The sequence below is a fragment of the Lutra lutra genome, chromosome 11, assembly GCF_902655055.1.
Source record: "Lutra lutra chromosome 11, mLutLut1.2, whole genome shotgun sequence".
Taxonomy (NCBI): domain Eukaryota; kingdom Metazoa; phylum Chordata; class Mammalia; order Carnivora; family Mustelidae; genus Lutra; species Lutra lutra.
The window spans coordinates 78,972,861-78,993,085 of record NC_062288.1 but is presented as its reverse complement, the minus strand read 5'-3'; the positions used below and the strand labels follow the sequence as shown (position 1 = coordinate 78,993,085).

Genomic DNA, 20,225 nt, shown 5'->3' with positions numbered 1-20,225 from the left:
TATGCTGACATCATCTCCTGCGAGCCTCCTGTGCATAGTCCCCTGTATTTAGATTCCCATCAATATACTTTTTAAATATTTACTTTCAAAATGGTTAAAATATAAAATCACATAAAAGGAAAAGCTCAATTTTGGTAGAATTAATCTGTTAAAAAAATGAGAATTGCTTCATAGAAGGAGAGGTTAGATGATGGTGACCAAGAAGCCAAGAAAGATGGGAAGTCATTAGAAAACCACATTGCTTGGGAAATAATCTTCTCCTTCTCCTCCTCCTCCTCCTCTTCCTTCTTCTTTTTTTTTTTAAGATTTTATTTTATTTATTTGAGAGACACAGAGAGAACGCACGTGAGCAGAGGGCGGAACAGAGGGAGAGGGACAAGCAGACTTCACGTTGACTGCAGAGGCCAATATGGAGCGTGACCCCACGACCCTGAAATCATGACCTGAGCTGAAATTGAGTCAGCTGCTTAACTGACTGAGCCACCCAGGTGCCCCCCCTTCTTTTTTTAAATATGGGAGATACTTGAGATCTCTTACAGGATAAAAATCCCAATGAGACAAAAAATCTGAAGAGAACAGGAGAAATGGATTGTAACTAAAGCAGATATAATATAGCAAAATGGGAAATGATTAACATTAGCCACAAGCATAAGAAAAGATGGTACAGGAAAGGGTTGAAGGGATACTGGTACAAGATAAAGATGGGGTGGAGGACCCGAGAGCTCAACAAAAATAAAAAAGAAGAAACAAACACTTCCTCTCATTTTTTTATTTCTGCTTTAAAGTAGGCTTTCTCTGATTCCCCAAAGTCATGATTCCTTCCTTCATTTATTTATTGACTAGATATTTATTCAGGGCTCACTATGTGTCCGAGACTGTTCTGGCACTGCCTGAAGCAGCTAACAAGTTAAATCAAGTATTTGCTCTTAAGGAGCTTGTATTGTATGTTGGGAGAAAAACAAAACAAAAAAATATATATGTATATATATATTTGTTTGGAGTCTGAAATCTTAACCTCTTTCTCTACTCCCCACCCAGTTCATCTCTCCACCTCCTCAACTATAGCATATTGTTAATCCTGGCATCTTAAACTTAAAAAACAAATAAAAATTTAATAAGTTTTCAGCCCAAACCAAAGATGTTGCCTACGGATAGGCAGGCCTGACTCTGACAGACAGAACAGCTTCCCCAAGTTCTGTCTTGATTCTAAAGGCTCATTTTAGAGAAGAGACAACAGCGTAGACACAGGACAAAAGGGAGAGAAACTCAACAAGGCTTTCCCCTCAGGTGCTCCTTACCCTGGGACCCATGTTCACTGAAGCAATTATTTACTGCTTGCCTACTTTGTGAAGGCCAAATGTTAGGGTCTGTAGGGACTACGAGGATGAGCAAATCCTCAAGGAAATTATATAATAGTTAATATTTATTGAACACTTTCTGTGTGTCAGCCACTTTAAGTGCTTCACAAGATTTATCTCATTTAAGCCTCATGTTAGCCTTATAAGGTAGGTGATAATATATATACCTTATAAGGTAGGTGATAATATATAATATATAAGGTAGGTGATAATATATACCTTTTGAGGTGAGAAAATGAAATCCTGAAGAGATCAAATGTGCCCAAGGTAGTAAGGTAACAAGTGCTATTAATTTGACTCCAGAGCTCATGTGCTGAACTGATTCTGCCTCCCCAATTTTATTAGTTTCCTCAGGCTGCCATAACAAAGTACCACAAAAGTGTGGCTTAAAATCACAGAAATGTATTGTCTCATAATTCTGGAGGTTAGGTACCTGAACACAAGGTGCCAGCAGCGCCATGCTCCCTCTGAAAACTGTAGGGGACTTCTTCCTTGCCTCTTTCTCACTTCTGGTAGTTTGCCAGCAATCTTCAGGTTTCCTTGACTTATAGATACATACTCCAATCTCTGTCTTCATCATTACATGGCATGCTTCCCGGGTGTCTCTGTCTTTGTTTGACTGTTTTCTTATAATACCAGTCATATGGAATTAGGGGCCCATGATACTCCAATGTGACCTCATATTGACTAATTATATCTCTGACAAACATCTTTCTGAATAAGGTCATATTCTGAGGTTCTGGAGTTAGGATTTCAATGTATCTTTTTTGAGGGGAGCACAATTCAACCCATAATGCCAATGAATGGATAGAGTATATGGGAATAGAATGGAGAGCATATGAAAATAGAATAAAATATATGGAAATAGAATGGATATAGTAAATGGAAATAGAATGGAGACAGTAAATGGAAATAAAGTAGATAGAGTGTATAGAAATAGACTGGAGATAGTAAATGGAAATAGAATGGATATAGAATATGGATATAATATATGGAGATAGAATGTAGATAGTATATAGAAATAGAATGGAGGGTATATGGAAATAGAATGGATATGGTATATAGAAATAGAATGGAGAGTATATGGAAATAGACTGGAGATAGTAAATGAAAATAGAATGGAGATAGTACATGGAAATAGAATGGAATATATGGGAAAAAATGGAGATAGTTGGGAAATAGAATAGAGACAGCTAGAAAAATACAGGTCTTAGTCTAATCTTATCATTATCAACTCCATTTGTTACTCTGAGAGGCACTTCCTTTCTGTGGGCTGAGCTTCATTTTTCTCACTTATAGAATATAGATCTTGAACCTAATGATCTCCAACTTGTTTCCAGTTCTACATTCTCATGTTTCTTCGTTTCTAAATAATTATAATGAAAATAAATTTTACTAGGGATGCTCAAGCACACATCAAATCATGGAGATAAGGCCTGACATGAGGGGAGGTAAAATCCCAGTTTCCAGAATGCTTTAAGAATGTTTGTGAAGATGTCTAGAGGTATAGATTAGGACAGACTTGCTGGAGGGGACTCCAGGCAAAGGCAGAGATGGTGGCATTTGGAAACAAGGGAATGGCTTGCTTACAGATTACAAATAAGGAAGAGTGGGACCTAAGACCAGAAAAGTATTTTGGAACATACTAGGCATGAGAGGGATGGATTCTATTCAATTTAATGGGTTCAGTATAACAACTACTGAAGGCTATTCAGGAGAGATGCTATAGGAGTTATACGTAGATAGCTTAGAATGTGCAGTAGATTGAAAGGGAACTAGTTAGGCGACTGAAAATAGTCTAGGTTAGTAGCAATGAGGACAAAGCATTAGATTGTAATGGTAAACTCTAAAATTTGGAATATTAATTAGTTATTATCTAGGTTCATTTGGGGGACTTGGAAAAAACCCATTTATACCCGTCATAGAGGCTTGTTCTAAGGTGATACTAACTAAAATTACTTAGAATAATAAAGGGACAAATGTACATTGTAGTAGTCTCAGAGAGAAATCAGAAGTCAGAAGTCAGAACTAAAAAAGGAACAGCATGTCTAGAGGCACTATATAAACCGCAAAGAGGGCATCTAGGAATAGGCCAGGGGTCAGGGAAATGGAGGACAGGGAAACAACATACAAGTGAGTTTGGTTGAAACAAATGATTCTGAATAATCTATAGGCCTGTCATTTCCAAATTAGAAAGGCCACAGCTTTTTTCAGGTTTCTCTTTTTTCTCTTTTCAATTGTTACCTTTTAAAAAATTTTAATTGTGGTAACCAACACAAAATATAAAACCCACTGAGCCACCCAGGCACCCCTGGGCATGAAAATTTTGAAAGAAAAACCTCTGGGTTTTCACAGTTCTTATCACTCCTCAATAAAAGATAGCAGGAAATTAAAGATGCACATGGTGGGTTCAAGAGTGGGATCCAAGCTAGAAATCTATGTGCTAGGTTATCTTGCAGGTTGAAAAATTAATGGTAGACAAAGTTGATATAATCACCAGGGGAAATTATAAAACAGCCAACTGAAGGCCCAATACACTAAATTTGGCAATGTCTACTTTTAGCATCAGAGGAAATGTACCGTGAAAGGACACCACTAGTTATCCATAGAGATCAGAAAATAATCCCATTCTGTCACTGAACTGAAAATTTCAAGAAAGAGTTGTTGACCAATAATGTAAGATGCTTCAGAGAAGAAGGATGTGGACTGAAAATAATCATTTCATCTGATAGCCACGGACTCACTGATATGAGTCTAAATGAAAAGGAGAAGGGATGGGTAGGGGTGGCCGGGAAGTGAATCCAAAGCTTCTCTGAGAGAAAGGAGAGAGGAGGGCACATTGGGTGAAGTGGATTGCCGGGTACAATGAAAGCTTATTGTTAGCTTTCTTATGAGTATGTTATGAGTGATGAGTACGTGTACTGACAAAAGGCATGGTCCAATGGAAAGGTCTGAAATAGCAATATAGTAACTAAGAGAGAGTAACTCTGGAACCGGTTCTGGAAAAGGTTGAAAAGAGGTGTTCAAGAACACAAGAGGAAAAGTAAGATTTGGCAAAGAAGAGGCATTGGGAAACAGTCTTGCAACTGGATCCCCTACCTCCAATTCTGCTCCCTCCAGTCCATTCTGCAATATGTGTTCTGGAATTTTCTCGACAACATAAATCTACTTATGCCACTTTCGCTTACCACTCTTCAGGGGTTCCCTGTTGCCTTCAGGATAGAATCCAGACTCTCTAACTTGCCCACATTTCCACATCTAGACCCTGCTGAATTTTCTGCCTCATTTATTTGCCTTCCTGCTGTGCTCCCCCCCCAACACATTTCACACACACATGCACACACACAAACACACATACCCTCCACACATACAATACTTTGAATCTTCCAAATCTATCAGGCCATTTAATTTCTTCTTTTCACGCATGGCATTTTCTGTTTGTAAAACATTTCTTTTTCTCTATCCCTTCTAACTCCTGCTCATCTTTCAAAGTGCTATATTAAAGTTATGGATTTCCTAGCATTTATTTAACTACTTATCCATCTCTTCTGTGTCACCAGTGACTAGTATAGTGTCTGGCATAAACTGCTTTACAGATAGTCACTGAAGGAATGAAGAAAATGAAAGAATGCACTGAATTAGAAAGACAAAGGGTAAAGATGAAGTGAGCATTTTTTTTTTTAATTTGGAGAGCTCTCAGTGAGATCATTATAAATATTTCACTTAAGGAGTGATGCCATTTTCCAAGAGTAAGTGCATATTTCAACATTTTCTGTGGCTTTTAGGAAGCAACATTAGCATAATTACTGTATCAGACACCAGATCACTTTGCATCACATACCCTTCCTGGACATTACTCAAGCCATGGTTGTGGTAAGCCATGGACACCATTTTTACCACCATGACCACCAACCTGGGAGTTCCTATAGGTCATAATGATTGAGAAGGAGGAACCACCTTTTCTCTGACAGGACTGCACCCACTGAAACCCTGGCTTCCCCAGTGGCCACCCTAAGACTCCAGGTAACACCATGTGGAAGTAGCATGGGATAATTCTAACCAAGGAAAGACAGAAGAAGGGAAAAACCAAGAGATAGCTTGCTTGCCCCTCCTGACACTTCCCCACCATGCTTGTTCTGAGATGTGGAGTTTAATACAGCCTCCCTGGTTATGTCTCTCATAAACATACCCACTTGTCTTTGCTCTCCCTATTCCTTCCCCTCCCACTCTTGCATCCCTGGGATTCCAGTATCCAATAGGGTATTAGCATTTAAGTGCTTGGCTCAGGTCCTTTCTCTAGAATACCTGGGCTAAACAAGCAATTTTTAGAAATTTTCAAATGTTAAATATATTATGCATTATTAGAGACACAAAGTTAAATAGAGCATTTTTGTATGTAAACATTCAAGTATTTGCATTGCATTATGCTCGTATACTGGGAAGTGTAGTTGTAGAGAAGAGTCACTGAAGGAGAATGGAGAGTCCAGAAGACATGGAGAATGAAGAGTCAAGTGACAAAGAACTATTCATTCTCCAAGTGGAGCATCAACAGGAGGTAATCAGTAACACATGGCTACGGTGAGTATAAACGTGTTCTCCAAAGAGTACAGCTTCCATTAAAGGAACATAAACTAAGGATGTATATTGGGCATATTTTCTTCCATTGTGTCTGTTTATAATTCAATGTGCTTCCTATGTTGTGAAATATTTAAGTGTTAGATTCCAGGAAAACAAATAAATCTACTGAGCGATCTACTTCAATGAAGACAAGTAGAATTGTCTTCAGCTGACACATTAAATTGAAATAATTTTAAGACATGGCAGATTATCAGCCCAAACTCAGACAACTAAGGTTGGGAGAAAACCCTGAAGAAATGACAAAAGTACAGCGGCTTAGCAAGGGCCTTTGGAAAGTTCAAATGGAAAAAAGAATTAAAATCTGGCCAGAAGAGGGAGAGTACTCCCTCACTATGGAAAGTTGGCGTATACTAGACCATGATCTCAATCTGTATTGAAAACAGTTTCAGACAGTGAACCAAGTCCCAGCTGCAAAGGTGTTAAGGGCACAGTCACCCACTTTTAACTATCTGCTACTATAGAACCCTCTGTTGCTAGACTGATAAATGACAAAAGGTCTTCTCTTAGAAAGAACCACAACCAAAGCCACTGGGGAATAGTTACTGCTTATTCACGAAAGTATGAAAAGTATGATCCAAGAAAGTCTCTGTGAGTGTATTTTAGTTTCTGAATGTTTATCTGAATGTAACACTTTTCCAAATGTCCTTGCGTGGATTCTTTAAGATTTTTTTTTTCCTTTTTCAGATTTATAAATCCAAACCCAACTTATACTTCCTGGAAGAACAGTGAAAGTTTAAATGCACTGCTTTTTAAGCATTTTGTTTGTTTCTTAGTATTTCCTTTGGTCTAAATACTTGCAGGGCATTGGGATTTTTCTCAGACAAATGTACACACATGCATATGTACAATACTTTGTGTGAAATGTCTGTTTGGTAGTCATCTTATAAATCCAAATACTTCCTGGAATCCATGAACCTTAGGTCAAAATCAGTTATTTTAAGGAACTTTAAAAATCACTTTAAAATGGGTGGGTATCAGCAAGGGAAAGCCCTAGAAAAATGAACATTTTGGTCTGTAAATAAAAGTCATACCCAAACCTAAAATTTCTAGACAGAAACAACGCTTCTTCTATAAAAGCTAATTTTAGATCTTGAGGAAAATCTACACAAGCACCCATCAGTGATTTTTCTTGAATGAACTTCAAAAGGTCGCTCTTTTTGAGGATGATCCACATACGTTGATCCCAAAGACATCTGTTTCTTCACTTTAGCGATCTTACAGAATGTTTAATCTCTAAAGCTGGATTATTATTTGATTTTTTTTTGAACATGTATTACAAGGAGAACTGTTATATCTGGTTTTCACTACCTTCCACATGATTCTTTCTAGTTTCCTTTCTATCTCTAATAAAAACTGGCTCTAAACCAATGGCTGACAGAAGTCAGTTAAAAATAGAGATACATGGCAATGTTTGGAAATTTACTTTTATATCCATGGGCTTATGAATTATAATTGTGAATTGAGAATCTTGTTTATGATTGAAATATTTAAGATTGTGAATAACTGGGGGGAAAAGTCATGTGACTGGCTTTTGTGTGAGGAAAATTCTAGAGTGAATGCTTTACACAAGCAGCCAATAAGTTTCAGATGGTTTATAAGTAGCTGGAGATCCAAAGCTGAAATGGAATTTTCTGTGACAGCCTACGAATAACAGTTAACATATGCCAGTGTTACAGGCAAAAGCAGGAGTCACATGAAGTCAAGCAGGGAATAAGAAGAGCTATAATAATGAATAAAAACCTTTTTGTTGAAAATTCTTAGCACCAATTTTTGCTCTTTACTTAAAGAGCAAAACCATCTAAAAAAAAAGAGCAAAACCATTTCAAGTATTTTTAAAGAAACTGTATTTATTAATATTGGAGGGAAAACAACAAGAAGTGACTTTACAAGTCACAGTTCACACCCATTAGAAATTTGATGTATTAAAAATGCAAATAAAAATTAATGCTAGTTCAAATGAAGAAAAAACACAGATTCTTCAGTGATGTTAGAATAGTCAATAACTGACTCACACTTGTAGTTAGAGTTTCATCTGGGAGTGTTTCTAGTTATATTATCTGCTATTCTTTGTCATGTTTGTTGACATTGTTGATAAACTAAGTCACTCAAAAGTTAAAAAAAAGTTTTTTGTTCTAACCTATTATATCATATTTCAATAAGTTCTTACAGTTATGCTTTCACCAATTGCTATCAGAGCCTTGACCTTAACTTTGATTTCAGCCCCAGTACTGTGGTAGGAACCAGGTGGGTGTACCAGGTCATCCTGCTCGCCCTGTGGTTTGCCTACACATCTCTGGCAGCCACCTTACCTGTGCAACGATGGTGAGCGTGTGCACCCTACCTATCTTACAGGGTTATGAGTCTGAAAGGAAATACATAAAGGAGTTCTTGAAACAAGATGGTAGTAGGATGGAGGCATTAGAATTTCAATAGGAAATTCTGCTCCAAACATAACCACAGTCATAGGATCTACCCAAATCTACAGCAGGTATGAGATAGTACCTACAGCTTCCTAAATTATCTTGCTATACCTCTTGCTGGAGCACTGAAATCAGTGGCTTTGCTGCCATAAATTTCTGCATGTGTGTTTTTCGTTTTCCTTTTTCTTTTTTAGACTGGATTATTTTAAAGGTCATCCTCTCACTGACAGGCATGAGCAGAGTGGTATATTAAAACAGAAATCTAGTGTGTGGGGAGTTATGTGTTTTGTGTTTTTTTCTGACACTCAACAACAATTAGTAAAGTTAATTAGAACAGTTTAAGTATAGAATAACCAATAATTCCCAATTCTACAAACAATAAAATGCCTGGTGTCAATTCTTTTGAGGAAACATTATACTATTCCTTTAAATGGTTCAGAAATAAATACGTTTGCCTTAAAAATCTGCTCACCAATGAAAAATCAATTTAATCAATTATAAAATGGCATTCTGGAATATCTTTGAGTTTGGAATGGTCTGGGCACTCAAACTGATTACCTTAAGGAAACTCTCAATGTTGATCAAATTTTATGAGTCTTGGATTTACGTTCCCGAACTGTGAATCCTCATCTCTCTCAGAATCCTAAAACTTTATAAAGAATTCATATACTCCCACCAACTCCCAATTGTCTAGATCATTCAGCTGAAGGGGAAGTGAAATTCTAAGAGACAGAACAATGGCCAGGACTTTCTGGAAGTAAATATAGGAAGCTGAAGCTAGCATGTGTCTCACTGTCATAAGGTCACTCTCTGGGCCGTTGTGTACTCTGGATCCCTTTCAGACCTCATGGAAGTTAATTTTAGTTTTACAGAAAGGACAGAGAGAGGCAGACTGCTATCTTTACAGAAAACGTCAAGGCTAAGCTTGTGACCATCTTACCTTTCTGATATCCTGGGCATTACCGGAGGAAAGGAAGCACTGACTGTCGGGGGAGAACCCCTTCTTGCATCTGCTTGCCCGGGTTTCGGGGGGTGTGCTCGTGGCAGCCCCAGGGACAGCGGCTGTGAGCTTCCTCGTCCCTCGGAGGGTCAGGGTCTGGTAGAAGAGACAGACTGCCACCACCAAGCCCACCAAGAAGGGCCGGGGACAAAATCGCCGGCGACAAGGGAACACTGGACGACAGACCATGACCAGTTCAGGTTCACTTGGCCCCTGTCCACGTTGCCGGAGAAGTCATAGCAGCTATTTTTTGTCAGCATGAAAAGTACAGATCAGCCTTCTCTTTCCACAATTGAAATCAAGATCGCTCCATCCCCGCTGAAGAACTTTCCGAAGGGTTCACGCCAAAGAGTCATAGGTCCCCAAAGTCTAAGGAGGTTAATAAGATCCCTTCCATGGATGACAGTGAAAAGTGGCTGGCCTGGATTAAACAAAACAAAACAAAACAAAAAACAAACAAACAAAAAATCCAAATAAAAATAGTTGTAACTAACAACCTGAGCGTACCCCAGGCTGCCAGACTGTTGCTTCCGGTAATGCCTTATTTCCAAAACGTCCTTAAACTCACAGCAAAAACTTCACAGGAAAAAGAAAAAAGAAAAAAAAAAAAACAAAAAACACCCCCAGAGTAAATCTGGAGCCTGGAAACAGCACTGAAGAGCGCAACAGACTAAAAGGAAAGCGCCTGCTGGCCCGCGGGGTGCCGGCTAGCTGCCTCCGCGGTGCCTCACGGGCTCCTCCAGGCTCAGAGCAGCCCGGCTCGCAGCCTTTCGCGTTTCTCCGCGGCGTCCCCTCCACCACTTTTACGCGGCCACTGTCCCGTAAGCATTCTCGGCTTTTAGCATCAAAAGGGAATGCGGGTGTGATGGGACACGGTGACTGTTAGTGTTCTGCTTGTATTAGTCTCATTGCGCGTCAAGTTCAAAAGTTCTATGTACTTACTCAGTTTTCATCCTTTTAGCCAAAAAAAAAAAAAAAGTTTCCATGATCATCCCCTCCTGGACTGCTGGCCAAGAGCACTCGGAAGGAAACAGCCAGTCGTGTGACTCCAGTTCATCCCCACCCCCAACCCCCCCGACGCGCACGCCGGGCCGCAGGCACACCGCCCCCCGCGCGCCGCGGCTCTCTCGGTCGCCAGCGGGGCCCCGGGGAGCGCGGCCGCACGGGCCGGCGGGGCGGGGCGGGGCTACGGCCGACGGCGCTGAGTCCCGGGGCCGCGGCAGCGCCCGGGCAGCTCCCCCGCGGGGAGACACGGTGGGCTTCCCCAGCCTGGGAGCCGCGCCTCTCCCTGGCCTGGAAAGGCGCCTTGCCTACCCCCCGGAGCTGCAGAATTTTAAATACACGTTGGATGTTTGACGCCCTGGGTCCTCTCTTTCCCTCCTCACGGCATCGGAAAAACAAATAGTCCTTCGTCAAACGACGGCAAAGGTCGAGGGTGAGACGAAAGCGAACTCCGCGCATGAACTGGAAGGATCTTTTCTCGACGGCATGGGGGTCACTCTTGTGGGGGATTAAAAGGGTCTCGAGTATCGCCTGGACCCCAGACCTTGAAAGCCCGAGTGTGCACCGGGATAACTGCAAGTCGTCTTTCTGTGCGGTGGTACTTAACTCCTATCACTGGCGGCTCCTTTCCCGGGCCAATGGCCAAGCCTTTCAGGGGCTAATTGCCTGATTCTTTGCTCCTGTAGTCAGTGGAGAGTAGCGGGTAATTTTGCTCTGCGGAAAGGGATACGCAGCGGGCTTTGTCCACAGTTCCACTCAACCTAACGCTCTGCACACCGTCACGAGGACGCTCCTAGTAGGGCAGTTCTGCAAACTCCCATCTACTTCTGCCGAGTCAGCGGAGGGAAAGCCAAGGCGAAGCGCAGTCCGTCCAGGGCCTGCGGCTCACCTCTTCTTCCAGCGCCTGCTTTGCGAAACCTGGCTACACAGGACTGGCTTAGGATCATAGCGGACATTCTCCAAAAGCTCTGAACCTAAATAGGTTTTGTAACCTGTTTGTAAAGCAACCTCTTTCTTGTGGGCTGAGGTTCTTCTGTGAGCCCACACCCCTGAAAGGATCGCTTCCGTCGGTCGTGCACACTTATATTTTGTGAGACGGAGCGCCCCCTAAGGGTGCCCTGCTATTATAGATCTAGAGAAATGGGCATTTCTGGTTCCTTACCTGTAAGAAAGTCGTTTAACACTTCTATAAAACAGGGGCGCCTGGGTGGCTCAGTGGGTTAAGCCTCTGCCTTCAGCTCAGGTCATGATCTCAGGGTCCTGGGATTGAGCCCCGCATCGGGCTCTCTGCTCAGCAGGGAGCCTCCCCCCCCCCCCCCGCTCTCTGCCTGCCTCTCTGCCTACTTGTGATGTCAAATAAAATAAAATAAAATAAAAAACACTTCTATAAAACAAATTAATTAAAGCTTTACAGAATAAGTATTTACATGAAAGCTAGGTTTATCCCAATTCTTGCATATATCCCCCTCTGGTGTGTTTAATATTATTTTATTTATAGATTTAGAGTCCTCAATCTCATGACAAATGAAAAAGTATTAAAAAAAAAAAAGTGTCACTTGATTTTAGAAGCCAAGAGAGTTTTAAGAAAAATGGCCAAACAATAATGTTGGAAGGTATATTTTTAGTTTATGCAATGTGATTTGAGAGATACTAGGAATTATGAGATCTTTAAATCGCAAGTGTTCCTGTGTTGAGATTGAATGAGATAAAGTTCTTTACTAGGAGAAAAGTAATGGACATGCATTTCTATTAAGGCAAAAAGTGTGAAAGACAGAGTTTGAGGAATCTGGAGGGCCATTTTTTTTTTAAGATTTATTTTTTTAAGATTTTATTTATTTATTTGACAGAGAGATCACAAGCAGGCAGAGAGGCAGGCAGAGAGAGAGGAGGAAGCAGGCTCCCTGCTGAGCAGAGAGCCCGATGCGGGACTCGATCCCAGGACCCTGAGATCATGACCTGAGCCGAAGGCAGAGGCTTTTAACCACTGAGCCACCCAGGCGCCCCTGGAGGGCCATTTTTATATATCATTAAGTTGTTGAGTACAAGATACGAAAGAAAACATAAATCAAGATGCTAAAATCATAGTGTCTTTGGTCTGGGAAACATGAGACAACAGCATAGATGATTTTATAGCTAGACTTCAACAGGGATCAGAAAGAAAGTGGAAAATTGATGTTCTAGAAATGATACCGGCGGCTTGAAAAACCCAATTCCCTGTTTCAAACACCAAGTCTGACGGTGTGGGAGAGGATGGTAGTACATACATACATACATACATACATACATACATACATAAAGGATATCTGCTGAAGTGAGAAGAGGGAGAGTGGAAAGGTGAAGGAAAAGGTGGAAAAGAAGATACAGCAGGAAATAACACCAAATAGCCCAAGGGGGTCACAGACAACCTCGGATACCCAGTCTGGGTAGTAGCATGGTGCAGCGTCTTAACTGTCTTTAAATGAGTGATCTGTGGAAAGAGGGCACTTAGGCCTTCTTTGAAGTGTTGTTGGTATGCTAGATGATGTAATGTACGGAAAACACCCAATCATTCTGTGGACAGGTATTGGAAGAATGCATACTCAACACATGCCTGTTATGTTTTTGATGCTGAGGTCAAGCTCAGTCTGGAGTGGTGTCAGACACAAAAACAGATAATTATCAAATACTGGACCTCTTGGAATCCAGAAGCCCAAAAGCGAACACGAGCATTTAGTATGTTCTCTTTCCTCTGTTCTGTGAGATGGAGGTTGGTGGCAGATGCTGGTTTGGGAGAAAGAGAGCAAGAGTGGGATGAGCGTGAGCAGTAGGTGGAGAAAACAAGTAGTGGGTATTCATGGCCCAGTTGTGATGGAAGGCTAAGTAGGAGCATGTGTTAAGAGTCCGAAGGCGTCAGAACAGGGAACAATGAAGATAGAGGAAGCTGTGCCAGTGAGAGGGGTGGGAGGGTGACATGCTGTAGGAATACAGACCTATGGGTTCTGGCAGGGTTTCAGACCAAGTGCTTTGTGCAAGTAATTTCATAAAGTACCCTTCTCCTTGATCATGTCAGTACTCAAGAATCTGTATTTAAGCAGCATTGGCCTGGGACAATAGAGTGACAGGCCTTTTAGAGTTTTCTCATTTCAAGGGCAGACAAACAGAACAATCTTCCTCCTCAAACCTGTCTTCTATCACATGTATGTTTCATTTTGGGTTTTTGGTATGGAGTGTGCGGTGAAGGGAGAGGGTGAAAGAAGGTATTTTGAAGAAGCTGAAGAAGGTATTTTGAAAATGTATTCTATTTTTCAAACTAGACTCGAGTTTCTAGATGAATCAACAGTCCAGATAGAACACATCCTCTGAACTAGATGCTTTTCATTTTATTTTATTTTTAAATTTTATTTATTTATTTTGACAGAGAGAGAGATCACAAGTAGGCAGAGAGGCAGGCAGATAGAGAGGGGGAAGCAGGTTCCCCACTGAGCAGAAAGCCCGATATGGGGCCCCATCCCAGGACCCTAAGACCATAACCTGAGCCGGAGGCAGAGGTTTTAACCCACTGAGCCACCCAGGCACCCAGATGCTTTTCATTTTAAATTGCCCACTAGCCCAGCATTTCTGAGCATGCAAATTACCTGAAGATTCCATAGGACAACACTTGGCGCTTCCTTTTTTAAATGGGACATAAGTCTCCAGCTCTCCACAGTTCTCAACTGGTTGCTTTACTTATTTTTCACAACTTTCTGTATAAGCACTTTGAATTTGCATGCACTAGAGCCAAGATGACTTTTATCAAATTCTTTACTGTATTTTAGTGACTAGTATACTTGTATCTTTTTACAATATGAACTGCTATGTAACAGAAACTATTTTACTCATCACCATATCCTTACAGCATCTAGTAGTGTCTCCTGGCAAGTGATTTAAAAATTCCTATTTGTAGAGGTTTATACATAATAGATTTAAACAATTTCCATACTATTTCCATTTTTCCCACAGGAAATATTTCAAATCTTGGTAACATGCAACACAGCAGGGGCAATTTTGTCCCCCAGGAGACATGTAGCAATGTCTAAAGACATTTTTAGTTGTCACAGCTTGCGGGCCCAGGGGGATGCTACTGGCATCTCGTAAGTAGATGCCAGTGAGGCTGCTGACATCCCACAGGGCCCACGGCAGCCCTGCACAACAAAGCAGCATCCAGTAGAAAATGACTATAGGACTAAGGTTGGAAAACTGAAATTTAATCAAAGAATAGTTACTGCATAATTTTTATATGTGGCTGCCTGATTGTTACTTAAGTTAGAATTGTGTTACCTCTGCAGCTTGTGGCAATGACACTGGGATTTTAACCACTTCCTGAATGTGTAATTATACCACGCCTTCAAATAAATGCAACTTTGCCCATATAATTTCCTTTAAGTCTCTCAGATTTGCTTTTAAGATATGCATCCTCTTAAAAGACTATATATTCATATATGGAGATATATGTATACATACATGTATACATACCCATATTAATGCACACAGTCTAAGGGAAGGAAGGAAGGAAAGGAGGGAGGAAAGGAGGGAGGGAGGAAAGGGAGGAAAAGGAGGGAAGGAGGAAAGAAGGGAGGGCGGGAGGCAGGAGGTTAGGAGGGAAGGAAGAAGGAAGGGGAGAAAGAGAGATGGAAAGGAAAGGAGAGAAGAGGAGAAGAGAGGAGAGGAGAAGGGAGGGGAGGGGAGGAGAGGAAGAAAGAAAGAGGGAGGAGGGAGGAAGAGAAGAGGAGGGAGGGAGGGAGAGAAGAGGGAGGAAGGGAGAGAAGAGGAGGGAGGAAGGAAGGAAAGAGAAAAGAAAGAAAAAGAAAAGAATCACTTCAATCAGTGAGCACACAGGTGGACTGGCAAACATTTAATCCAACGAATTACACTATTTGTTTTACTTTTTTAGAGCCAAATTCACACCTTGGCATGGAGCCAGAATTCCTGTTTTAATCTATCATCCTATAAAACATGAACATAGTATCAAATTATGTTTTTTAAATTAAACATATCATATCTTCTCTGTAAACCTGCAGAAACCATAATACATTCAAAAAATTGTCCCAAGATAGTTACATAATTTAGTTTCTTTTTTTTAAATGTAATTATAATTTAATCATCCATTCATATTTTCAGAAAGTGAAAGATATTTTGAAATTTTTACAGCATCAAATTTACTACCTAAAAGACAGATGTTTGTTAGGGGATAGAAGGGAGGGACGTTTTATCTTACCACTCCAATGAAGGCTGGTAATCTAGCTAATCTTGCTGAGTAGGAAGGACACGTTCTTTGATACAGTATGGCTCTTTGGTCATATATATATATACCTATATATATATATACCACTTAAATTTCAAAGATTACTCCTATATCTAAACCATATGATCTTTAATATATAAACTTATTTTGTTGTTGTTTTCAACAGATAACTGGACTCTCTTTCAAACATTTATAAACAATAAGCACTGGTAAAATGAAAACATCTTTTGGCACATTTGTGAAACCCATTCATGAAAATAGCCATCTGTCATATTAAAGATAAATACACAAGTGCTTCAAGGATACGGACATAAATTTTTTAAAGTTCTAATGAGAAATACTGGGGAGAGGTCATACTAAAACTTTCTGCTAGCTAGTTAAAATATTAGTTATAATATTAGTAAAATTGTTAAAATATTAGAAAAATTCTAAATAGCTAACTCATATTTATTTCAAAGGGTTATTCAGAAATATTTCTAGCTGGCCTCCTGTATTACATTTAACCTAGGCAGCTTTCTAAAGTACTTAGTACCTATTACAATTGTTCTTATTTTAATATATTAGCATGGAGGGTCCCTCTACTGGATTAGATTCTACAATGCAAAAAAATTCAAATATGACCACTGTTTTTCCTTATGACTGATGTTAAACTTGTGAATGTTTTAAACTAGCTCACCATTAAAGACTAGCAGTTATACACTTTCCTAAGTAAAACTACTTTTTTTTTTTTGCTCCCCCACCCTTCTAGAAAAACTACTCTTACTCATTAATATAGGTAAGCAGAAGGTAAGCAGAAATGGGGAATGGGAATAAGCAACACATACACAAGTGTATACATTCCGTACCCTCATTTCCCACATTGGCTTCTGAGTTTTTAATAAGCAGGGGAGAAATGGATGATTGTAATATTCTTTTATGGTCTCTTCTGCTATTAGCAACGAAAGTAAAATGTGGTTCTGGATTAACCAAAAACTGGATTATATGGCCCTGAAGGATTTATAAAGAAACTGCTAATTTTTTTTCAAATAAAAATTGTAATTTATTAATAAATATTTTATAATTTACAAAATTGTAATAATGCCTAATAAAAATTGTAATAATGCCTAATAATTTACTATTTATTGACTTATGAAGTATATATACTTACTACTTTAAAGATTTTATTTATTTATTTGACAGAGAGAAATCACAAGTAGGCAGAGAGGCAGGCAGAGAGAGAGGAGGAAGCAGGCTCCCTGCTGAGTAGAAAGCCCGATGTGGGGCTCGAACCCAGGACCTGGGATCATGACCTGAGCTGAAGGCAGCGGCTTAACCCACTGAGCCACCCAGGCGCCCCTATACTTACTACTTTAAAATGGAAATGACCAAAAAGGGGTATACGTCTTCTTTATGTTAAACTTCGATCAAAAAAACAAAAAAAAAAAAACAAAAAACAATTCTGAAGTCAGTTCATGTTTATATCACTTTAAGCTTTATTTCTCTGTAGCAGAATCAAATCAGGAATATTAAGATCTTGGGTCAGAAATTACAGTCTGGGTAATGTAGATCTTACTATCTAAATAAGGAAAACGAAAAACCTTCACTTGCAATTCTAATCTGTAGTTTCAAAAACTAGGAGAAAAGATTCACCTTTAATTTTTTTTTTTTTAGCAATTTCCAAGTTAAAGACTACTTGTGTCATCCCTACATTGAAATAAGAAAAGTGCTACAGTGTCATTAAACTGTAAAAATTATCAGAATATATTTAGCCAACAATATGCCAATGCCACCACTGCTCTCATCAACAAGCAGTTCTATGATGCAGCGTGAAATGCTCGTGTTTAGACTCTCGCTCAGGTTTCTGGCTATATTCGCTGAACCGCCCTCTCCCTACTGGACGTCCACCCATTCCAGAGTACTTGTCAGTTACCACAGTGTACATGGCCCTTGAACAGTCTCTTGCCTTGAAAAACCTTCCCTACTCTGTGTGTCTTTAGGAAGCAGTTCACAGGACATCTCCTCTGTGAAGTCTCCCCGTGTCCTCGCAGGGCTTTGTCATCCGCCCATCACACCATCCTCCCGCACACCGCAATTACTTGTTAACATCCTCGTCCTTCCCAGACCCACACCCGAGTACCTTCCTCCGCATCCGCATGATCTTAACATCTAGGTGCTCAACGTTTGTAAAATCACAAAAATAAATACGTCTGAGGTATTCATTTTCTCTTAAAACCCATCCAGTAAAGATTTCTTTTAAAAATATGAGTTGAAGGACAACACTGCAATGTCTACAGAGACTATCTCACCTCTCACAACCCAAGTGTATCAGACACTTGTTTCTCTATGATTAATTAATTAGGTCAACAAGCCCATTTCTGAGATTGAAAGATGAAGGGCACTAACACTGCATGAACCAAATATGGTTAAAAATCTGAAGTATGTGGCATCAGCTTTAAAGGAGAAAAGAGCAAAAAAAATGAACTGCCCTTAAAAAGAATGATTGTAGACAGTGCCAAAGATGAGGATCTCCACCACACCCTTAGCAAGGCAACAACAGACTTTGCAGTCAACACTCTGAAGAATACTTCTATCAAGTGGGCTTAAAGGACTCAGTACTTCTATAGCACATCATGCTAATTCAGAATAATGTTAGACAAAACTCAGTGTGTATTCATTCAACAAATATTTAATATTTTCTAGGCATGGGACTCCTGGGTGGCTCAGTGGGTTAAAGCCTCTGCCTTCGGCTCAGGTCATGATCTCAGCGTTGATAAAGTTCCACATCGGACTCCTTGCACAGCAGGGAGCCTGCTTCTCCCTCTGCCTCTGCCTGCCACTGTCTGCCTGTGCTCACTCTCTCTGACAAATAAATAAATAAAATCTTAAAAAAAAAAAGAATGATTGTATGTTTATCAAACACTCAGCTTCATTTAGGCATTTAATTAAGCCATTTATTGCTTCAAATGTGTCACCATGAACATTTTAATGTACACTCCACACCAGTAAGGCCTCAGTTTTCACCACCTATAAATTGTGAACCCACATTTGGACTTTTTTGTGTCATCAATTGTTACACGAGTTTTTACAGAACAAAGATTTTGAATTTGTATTTTATAATAGCAAAAATGCTTATCTCACCCCTTGGTGTAAATGCCTCAAAGAATATTAATAGTTGGCCATATTTTTTTTTTTTTTGAGGAGGTAGTTCTATGTTTTGGCTCATATCTATATCTATATATATATATCTATAGATATCTATATATATCTATAGATATATATATATAAAATCTCAGATACTAACAGGTTCCACCAATTACTAGATAAGGGAATGAAAGTTTGGTTTCCTTCTTTAGTGAGGCTTCATAAAATAGTCAATGTTTGAGGTTAAATTTTGTCAAAATGTTTTCAAGTGATTTGGTAAGCAGTGGAATTCACACACGGAAAGGGGCTGCAGCAGCTGGAAATAGGGATGTTCCTGATTCAGACAAGGAACTTTCTCTTAAAATAAGGCTGTACATATAAGGCTTTTTCCTTTGACCAATTCCTAGAAAATGAATGAATTTGGAAAGTCATTATATATAATTAGAAGATTAAACAATACCACAGAGTATCTCCAGGCAACATGCTAATAAGCTAACGGAATGCTACTTTATATGTTATTTCTTAGAGTTTTATAAAATCTCCATGAAAATACTGAGTGTTATGGGATCATGATACTGTGAAATCATGAATCCCCACAAACGAACCAACTTTGTTTTATGGGCTGTCCAGCTATAAAATCAGTCTGCAACAGCTCAGAATTGAGGATTCATGAAGGTAAGAGAGACCTCTGAAATCCCCTATCTAACCGATACCCTTTGGGTAGCACTGCATAGATTTTATGGTCTTCTGAATAAGTTCTAAGAGGCTCATAAGTGGTTTTGATTAAAGCAGAAATCTAATGGACCCAGTAAGTTCCAACATAAAAGAAATGATGTAATAAGTATTTCTAAAGTTTTAAGGATTTTTCTACCAACATGACTTGGTAGTATACCTGAAATAAAACCTCCACTATGCAAAATTTATAATTTAAATAGCACCTATAGAATAAAAACCTTAGGAGTGCTTTACAGACATCCTGCAGCCAGCATCACCCTGGTTTAATAAGGCCCAGAGTGATTCAAAATGTGAATTAACCATCATACCAGTATGTGGTAGTATCCAAAATAGAACTGCATTTTAAGCTCCAATCCAGGAGGTCTCTTTACTTTAATTGGCCACGCTGCCTCAAGTCAAAACAACTATTACCATTATTTTCATTTTATCTACCATAATTAGACTTCTTTCATGTCTCTTAGACTGAAGGAAAAGCCAGAGAGATGTTCTAGAAAAATAAATTTGCATTTCAAATTTACATTAAAAATGTCTTTCCCCTATTTTCACGTCACGAATTCCAAGCACTGTTAAAGAAATCAAAGATTACACAGCATTTTGTGTCCTGGGCCTCTGTCCATTTTAGATTATGAAAACTGGAAGTTAATTGGAATTGAGAAATTTTCCTTATTAAGTGTGTAAAGTATAAATACAAG

At 39.5% G+C, this 20,225-nt stretch overlaps 1 protein-coding gene across 4 annotated transcripts in view; it reads right to left on the bottom strand.

The window, feature by feature from the left end:
• The window catches only part of CPED1 (cadherin like and PC-esterase domain containing 1), a 281,302-nt gene extending 270,834 nt beyond the window's left edge, over positions 1–10,468 (bottom strand). Inside the window, exons 1-2 of one of the 4 annotated variants that reach the window (XM_047694126.1) lie at positions 10,359–10,468; positions 9,357–9,837 (exon numbers count right to left, since the gene is read on the bottom strand). In XM_047694126.1, the coding sequence (XP_047550082.1) occupies positions 9,357–9,605 (249 nt within the window). In that variant the 5' untranslated portion in view covers positions 9,606–9,837; positions 10,359–10,468. Of the gene's footprint in view, positions 1–9,356; positions 10,334–10,358 lie in introns of those variants that run through there. The other 3 variants (XM_047694129.1, XM_047694127.1, XM_047694128.1) reach the window with 3 other exon arrangements.
• Between the last annotated feature and the right edge of the window lie 9,757 nt (positions 10,469–20,225).